General features: G+C 40.6%; 1 protein-coding gene across 1 annotated transcript in view; it reads left to right on the top strand.

The window, feature by feature from the left end:
* PERP (p53 apoptosis effector related to PMP22) overlaps window positions 1-8,475 on the top strand; it is a 14,192-nt gene extending 5,717 nt beyond the window's left edge. Inside the window, exons 2-3 of the mRNA XM_034990763.1 lie at window positions 5,266-5,406; window positions 6,989-8,475. Coding sequence (XP_034846654.1) covers window positions 5,266-5,406; window positions 6,989-7,215 — 368 coding nt within the window. The 3' untranslated portion in view covers window positions 7,216-8,475. The remainder of the gene's footprint in view (window positions 1-5,265; window positions 5,407-6,988) is intronic.
* The last annotated feature ends 213 nt before the right edge of the window (window positions 8,476-8,688 follow it).

Genomic DNA, 8,688 nt, shown 5'->3' with positions numbered 1-8,688 from the left:
CTATCTATCTATCTATCTATCTATCTATCTATCTATCTATCTATCTATCATCTATCTGTTTTGCTCCTTTCTTATCAGTTGACCTCACTGGTCTTTTCCTAGCTGTATTTGCCTTGTAACATTCTATTTTCACATGTCGTCACTGGAAAAAAGATACAGCATTTTTCTCATACAAAAAAACTTAAAAGCGTTTCCTAGGAAAAACTCAGAATTTCATTAGTGACCATTCGTGTTGATTTAATGTTGCATCTTTGCAAGTGATGGCAAAATTAGGTAAGCTGTTCTTCATCCAAATGGATCTTTAATGAATCTTATTTACAAGTGGATTTATAAGGCTGCTGGTTTCTTTGATAATAGGAACTTCTCCAAGTGGCACTTAGAAAATAAATTTAGGACATAATAGATCATATATAACACCAAATTCATCTTCCCTTAAGGAGACAGAACAAACAGAAACCATTCCTGCTCAGAAACACGGCATCTGTTTACCTGGAGTAGTGCATGATTTGTGTTCTCGGTTCACAGAGTGCTGACAGCGCGAGAATCCTCCCTGCTATCACAAACCACAATTAGAAAAGGCAATACAATTTTGCGTATAAAATAATAATGGAGGACAGACTTGTGAAGTGCCAAGGACCATCTATCTGTTCAATCATGGAAGAAGTAGTAGGATAAGTTTTTTAAAAATTGGTGTTTTTCTGTTGGGGTTGGTAGATATGGTATAATTTAGACCATGGTATAGTATAAAAATATAAATAGTTCCCCAAAGGGTTGGGTAAATTTGTAGGTATTAGGTTCATTCTGGGTAATTAGGTGAGACCAAATGTACTTGGGGTACAGATTTACCTTAACTTTTCAAAATGTTATGTCATGGAGATTTGCCATCTTATAAGTCTACACGGCTTTCGGTCCCCTTCTCGGACAGAATATAGGGCTGGGCTGACCCTGCTAAGACCCAGGAGGGTCCCTCTCATCATTTTATAGCAACATAGTCATTGATATGAGAAGGCAGGTTGTCTTACTCGTTATTCATCAGCCAGATCTTCAAAACCGTGCCAAGATTTGGGTCTTCAGCGGTAGTTAAGTGATTCATTGTGGGCGTTTCCATGCTGTAGGAGCAGGTTACACATGTTCTACTTCCAGAGAAGCTTTTCTCTGGAAAAGATGACACTTAATTTGCCATTTTGATTTTCTTTAGACTCAGCATTTTAAGTAAACAAACCGTGAGTGAATTATTTCACATAGCATAGGCCAAGTGCTTAAAATGGGCTGTGTTTATATTTGTGCTCACCGGTTGGCTTCAGGTTAGGTGAACCGGCTTGCCGTTTTCTTAACTCCTTTCAAGTACTTGAAACTCAGTGTAAATTACACCTCAGCTATTATGTTAGAGGAAGTAGTAATAGCAATAATCTGTATTCATCTTCCCCAAATAAATAGGAATAATGTTACACTTCATAGCTACATCATACATGACTTATTTAGCTCTACTTATAAAACCTTAATCTGTGACTGTCAAAATTTGGTTATCAAAATATGTTCTTTGTTAGGAAGTTTTATTATCGAAAATTCACATTCGGCCATGCAGTTTTCCCCCACGTTTGCATTCCTCTGCATGCAGTTTTGAACCTATGAACTCAAAAGGAAAAATCAGTATCTGCTTCTTTGAATTAATAATTGGATTTAATTGAATATAATCATTGGCAGTAACCATAAACATCTATAGAAATGTGACTGTAACTGACAGTGGGTCACATCCAGAAAATTATATGCTCTTGTTTTTGGCATGCTGCATCTGTTTTTATAAGGAGATTAATCATCTCTCTTAGTTCTCAAACTTTAGCATGGACGTAAGAAATGTCAGTAAGGTGCAGATTCCTGGGTACTACCGCTTGAGTTCTGATTCAGTGGGTCGGGAGGGAACCACAGGAATCTATATTTTTGATAAGCACCACTGATGATTTTGACACCATGATCTTTGGGCTAGGCTTTGAGATGATCTGATTAATATTCTTTCCAAAGCATGGTCCTGCTTCTCTTGCAAGTTCCCTTACTTGAAGGACAAGGCAAAAGTGAGAATGTTTCACATTCTGGCTTTATTCATTTCTATTTTAAAATAAAACATTTCTATTTTATCTTGCCCCTAAGGTCTCTTATTGATCTCCAGAAAGCACAAAAAGATCTGAGGGAAGTAATGAAAATTATAAATATCAAATCAGACCTACTCATGCACTCTCAGCCTTGTCCTGCAGGGATACTAAGGCATAATTTGTGGGGAAACATGGTATTTCTGAGGCATATAAAAAATGTGTCTTCTCCTTAATAACCTATCATGCCCTAGTCATTCATAAACCTAGAGGAAGATCTGGGAGGAGCTTGGGGATTGGAGAAAGCAACAGGGGAACGTAGTTCAGGTTTGTCTATAACAGATGATGTAAACATGTGGTGGGTAACTGAGGAACAAGGATGTGGTAGTGCAGAACTTTGCAAATATAGGAAGAAAACGGAAAATCTCGAGATCCCAGAGAAAAGTTCATAGGCATACATAAGTAACTTCTTGAATGGTGAAGGCTGGAGAATTCCTAGCTCCCTGACTTTTCACACAAGGGCTGTCATCCTCACACTTGTCTTGAAAGCAGGCATTTTTTGCCCCAGTTAGCTGCTGTGCAGATGACAGTGGCAGGGTAGAAATGAGGTCCGGCTGGCTTCAGAGTCCGGGTTACCTCTGCTCTCTGACACCTTTTACTTGGACCAGCCAAATGACCTATGCGGAAGGGAGGATGCAGGTGTCAGGCAAGCTGTGTTTGAGAAGGAGTAAAACCAGGGCGGTTTACTTTTACTTTTTTCGAGTGCAATACAGAGGAATAGGTCAAGAGCTCATGTTCGTCCATCAGTGAATGAATGAATGGATAAATAAAATGTGGAAGAGCTGCACAACAGAATATTTTTTGGTTATAAAAAGGGATGGAGTACTGGTACCTGCAAATATGGGTGAGCCTTGAAGCCATTATGCTGGGTGGGAGGAGACAGTCACAAAAGGCCACACAGTATGGATCCCATTTATTGGAAATGTCCAGAATAAGCCAGTTGGTAGAGACAGAAACTAGATTAATGGTTGCCGGAAGCTGGAGGAAAGGGAGAATGGCAAGTGACCGCTAATGGACGTGGGGCTTCTTCTGGGGGTGATGAAAATTTTGGAATTGTAAGTGGTGATGGTTGCACCACCCTGTGGATATAGTAGAGACCCCTGAATTGTACACTTTGAAAGAGTGAATTTGGGGCGCCTGGGTGGCTCAGTCGTTAAGCGTCTGCCTTCGGCTCAGGTCATGATCCCGGGGTCCTGGGATCGAGCCCCGCATCGGGCTCCCTGTTCGACGGGAAGCCTGCTTCTCCTTCTCCCTCTCCCTCTCCCACTCCCCCTGCTTGTGTTCCCTCTCTCGCTGTGTCTCTCTCTGTCAAATAAATCAATAAAAATCTTTAAAAAAAAAAAAAAAGAAAGAGTGAATTTTATGTAAATTATATATCTGAAAAGAATCCTGTTTTGGGTTTAGCCAGGCTGGAAATCAAACTCTGCCTGAACCACCTACCAACTGTGTGGCTATGGGCAGGTCATCTGAACTTTCAAAGCCTTAGTATATCCTTATTTCTAAAGAAATGATGATAAAGTTTTTTTATTTTTAAGTTATCTCTACACCCAACGTGGGGCTCGAACTTACAACCCTGAGATCAAAAGTCCCATGCTCCACCAACTGAACCAGCCGGGTGCCCAACTAAAGACATGATGATAGTATGAACCTTTAAAATGTATTGTGGGGCATCTGGGTGATTCAGTTGGTTAAGCATCTGACCCTGATTTAGGCTCAGGTCATGATCTCAGGGTCTTGAGATGGAGCCCTGCTTCAGGCTCCGCAGTGGGCGTGGAACCTGCTTAAGATTCTCTCTCCCCTCCTCCATCTGCTCCTCCCCCACCTCCCTCTCTTAAAAAAAAAAAGAAGAGAACATTAAAAGTTATTGTGAAGATTTAGTGAACTGATGCATGTCAAGTGCTTAGCGCAGTGCCTGACGAGCAATTCCATCATCAATGTTAGTTATGCCCTCTAGAAAGCAGGTTATATTGGAAGAGATTTTTGAAATCAGTGCAGGTTGCACATCGGGACTTACTGACTAGAATTGTTAGCCTGGGTATCCTGGCTCTCCCTATGCCCACAGGCTCAAGGTAGAACAACACAGGGCTGGAGGCGCCCATGTGGATTTTCAAGCCCAGAACTCAGTTTTCACTTCATCCTGATTGCTTTTAAGGCCCATACCCATTATTAAGAAGTCTTGTGCTGTCAATTCTGAATACTTCAGAAGTGAAAATTTAGACAAATAATGGGATATTGTTTGTACCTAAACTTGTTATAAAAATCACAGTTTCTTTATAATTAAATCGTTTTAGTGCACCTCTCTGCCTAGTCATAAGTACGTTTTCAAAGACTATTTTGGCACAGAACCAAACATTAATACGAAACAAAGCTCTTTTTGAAGGTATTTGAACCATTTCCTAAAGGGATTATAACTTAATTGTTCAATACCAAAAGTGTTGTTTGTTATGGTTGTGTTATGTCAGAACTTGAGTGAACCTTCTATTTTATTTTGTTTATTTTTTAAAAGATTTTATTTATTTATTTGAGAGAGCGCGTGCGAGAGCAAGAGAGCATGAGCAGGGGGAGGGGCAGAGGGAGAGAACCTTTTAAATATACCTGTTTGTATGGCTTCTTTATTACATGAGGAACAGTTGAATGAATTTTTTTTTTAAAGATTTTATTTATTTATTTGAGAGAGAGGATGAGAGGAGAGAGAGAGCACATGAGAGGGGGGAGGGTCAGAGGGAGAAGCAGACTCCCTGCTGAGCAGGGAGCCCGATGCGGGACTCGATCCCGGGACTCCAGGATCATGACCTGAGCCGAAGGCAGTCGCTTAACCAAATGAGCCACCCAGGCGCCCAAGGAACAGTTGAATGCATTTTAACTTTCATTTCAGAGATAGAAACATTTGCCCCAAGTCTGAGGGGAGAGGGCATTACTGCAAGGAATATATCGTGCCCTCCATATGAATTGCCTATTCCTTCCTTGAGATATGGAGATGCTGAAGTACTGTCAAAAAGACTGTCCTTCCACCCAAATAAAGTAGTAGACAATAAAAAAAAAAAAACACCTCCTATTGATACTTTGATAGGTGATTTTAAAATTTGGCCTGTGTGTCTTATTAATTTCTTTTCTCTTACAGCGTGGGGAAGGGCAGCGGCTGCCATGCTCTTCTGTGGCTTTATCATCCTGGTGATCTGTTTTATCCTGTCCTTCTTTGCCCTCTGCGGACCCCAGATGCTGGTCTTTCTGAGAGTGATTGGAGGCCTCCTGGCCATGGCTGGTAAGACTAAGTCAGCGGTTCTTCATTTGTACCTTCAGTAGACATCACGATAGCACTGTCCAACCCACAATCCTTGATAATTACACTTCCGGATCTGTTGTCAGAAAATGCGTCACCATGGGCAGAAGTAACCGAGACATATGCTTTGAGGTCTAGGTCCCTTCTCTCCTGTGTCTCAGATGGTACCTCGTGTTTCCCATCCATGCTGCATGCTGCTGTCTCTTATAGGTGACCCCACATCCAGCGACACCCCTACTTTGAGGGACCAGGGCTGAGACAGGGCTGACTCGGTGCACTGTTTCCATAGTGGCCCCAGTGCTGGCCTCCTGAGAGCCCCCTTGCTGAGGGGGCTGCAATGTCCCTGAGCCATTTTACTTATGGAAGGAGTGTTACAGTCTTATGATGTGGCGGGCCATAGAAAGGTTTTCTGCAGTGCGACAGGAGACCCTAGGAGGGGCCAGGTCCGGAACTGCCTTTTTGTATCATAGAGCTGATTCTGCGGGACGGGGGATTTAGTGATGCAGGTGGGTGTGGTCAGAGTGAACATTTATTAATGGAATGCAAGAACTAGGGATCTAGGAGCACAGCCGGCAGGCACCGCTTGGTGTAGACTAGTGTCTTAATGTTACAGAGTGAAAATGTGTTCCTACCCTATGACATGGCAAAAGAATGCAGAACACAACACAGCATGTGTATGCTCATTATAGCTTCATGGAGTTACGCATGTTCATTGAAAAAGAATATAGAAGTCGATTTAATCAAGTTCTTATCTTTTTAAGTTGCTTAAAATGTTAATATGATTAATAGTAATTGTAAGAAGATGACTCTTACGCCAAAGAGTTTAGAAGTCTTCTCGACCTGTGTTTTCTTTCTTATCTCCTCCTTACACTTCCCCATGGCAGTAGGACCATTCCCCTCCTGTTTCTGTTCCCCCAGCCTGGAATGCTGTTCCCTCTGACCTCCATCTCTCCATTTCTATTTATTCCTCAGATTCCCACCTCCTCTTCAGGCTTTTCTGGTGTTTCTCTATGTTGATCATTCACATCACTGGCTTGTTGTTTCATTTAGTTACTCATTTATTAAGTGAATATTCCAGTGGTGTGCTGTTAAATATCAATATTGTCAAATATATGTACATGTGTGCATGCACACATGTGTAGGTGTATGTATTATTTTTGCTAGCCCCGAAAATATTAACTGTGTTTGGCACAGGAAATACCAAGATGAAAAGATACTCTTTTGTACCACCGTGCTTTTGGCTGTACACCACCGTTTTGCACTCTGTACTTAAGTAAATACAATGCTCACACAGGTCCTAAGAGGGGTTCTCTAATTGCTTTCTGTCCGTGTTTCGTATATTCAGCATTCTTCTCAGTGCCAGGTCTCTCTGACATACAGGAGTCAATAACTTGTTTTGGCTCATGATGAATAGATCCCCCGCCAGTCTCCTTCATTAGCAGGAAGTAGATTTAACACTTATTTAATGGCAAAAACCAGCTGTGGAAGAGGGAGTTAATCTGTTGTCCCCGTGCATTCATTCATGTGTCCTATATTCACTTTGTGATGTTTTTCTTCCCTTTAGCTATATTCCAGATCATCTCCCTGGTAATTTACCCTGTGAAGTACACGCAGACCTTCAACCTTCATATCAACCCCGGTGTCACTTACATCTATAACTGGGCCTATGGTTTCGGGTGGGCGGCCACGATTATCCTGATCGGCTGTGCCTTCTTCTTCTGTTGCCTTCCCAACTATGAAGATGACCTTTTGGGCAATGCCAAGCCCAGGTACTTCTACACATCTGCCTAAGGTGGGGAGTGAGCAGAAGATTGCTGCTGCCAAGATGGATCCCAGAGCAAGAAACTGTCTTCTCCAGCATCCTTTGAACCCATTTTGTGGGCAGTGTTCCTGTCATTAAACTAGTCAATGCTAAAATAATTTGGGAGAAAATATTTCTTAAATGGTGTTACAGTTTCATATTCATCTTTTATATATGTTTTGTAAACAAAACTTACTTCTTTTAACTAATGACCTCTAATATGCCAATATCCCCTTATATCTATTCATACCATTTATATGATATTTGTAAAAGAATATGAATATGAAGCTTAACCACTGTATAAGGCAAAAATGAGAAGGCTTCAAAGATTGGACTGACCTGGTCAAGTTTCTGGTTTGCCCAGATGGAATGGACTGGGTCTATTAATAATGGAGCCGACAAGAAGAGAGAGATATTAGTAAAAATTGTCCGTGACCCAATATCCTAAAAGAAATGCAAAAAATAAATATTTTCCAAGCCTTCACCTATTTAAAGAAGTGAAATAGTGTCCTAAATGCATATCGTTTGTGAGAATTTCTCACTAATATCCTGATTTTTTTTGCGAGGCTTCACGTCTACTTGATATGGCATCTAGGAAAGTATTCTTTCATAGCCAAAGCCTGCTACAGGTATAATGCCTCCTTATGTAGTGAAACATTAAGATGAACTTTTTTCTTTTAAAGTGGTTTACGGGGTTGGGGTGTGGGAAAATGCTATATTAATAAATCTGTACTCTTTTGTGTCTATATGATCCCCAACACAGTAGATGGATTGAAAGATGGGCTGGGTCTAATTCATCCCAACCGATAAGCACGAATCGGTGGTTGAGTAAAGCGTCAGGAGCTCCATTCCTCTCAGAAAGTGACATTAAAACAGCCGAAGGAGAGGAATTGGCTTGAATTGTTCATCTCAGGTTTGACTGGGCTCTAATCATATAGACACAGCTTCTGGTAGATTGCAATTGTAAACAACACCTTAAATGTAGTTACAAACCTGGTCTTCCTTGGAAAAAGAGATATAAAATATCTGATATAAGACATACGACAGGAGAATTCAGGGATGTGAGATTTCTCTGAATAGCAAATAGAGGATATATCGCATTGACTATGATTATTATTTTTTTTACCATTTGTACTTACATAATGAAAACCAATTCATTTTATATATCAAATTATTATTTTGTAAGTTGCAGAATAAGCAATTACAGTTTTCATTATGAATTTCCCAATAAACCAGGTGTTCTAATCTTGTTTCTAGTTTGTAGTTTTTGGTCTTGCTTTTTTTCCTTTTTAAACTCTGGGGAAGGGAATTTTTAAAAGATGTTTTGAGTCGGGCAAAATAATAAGAACATCGGATAAAATGAAAAGTAGCTTTTTCTTAGTTTGAAGGGTCTTGCTTATTTTACATTGCTAATAACAATGTTTGAAGGGACTTTCATGGATTCTAGTAGTCTGCTCCCTGGA

This window comes from Mirounga leonina, unplaced genomic scaffold, assembly GCF_011800145.1.
Source record: "Mirounga leonina isolate KUSES-001 unplaced genomic scaffold, KU_Mleo_1.0 Mir_53, whole genome shotgun sequence".
Classification (NCBI taxonomy): domain Eukaryota; kingdom Metazoa; phylum Chordata; class Mammalia; order Carnivora; family Phocidae; genus Mirounga; species Mirounga leonina.
The sequence above is the reverse complement of the archived record's forward strand: the minus strand, read 5'-3'. Positions and strand labels throughout refer to the sequence as shown.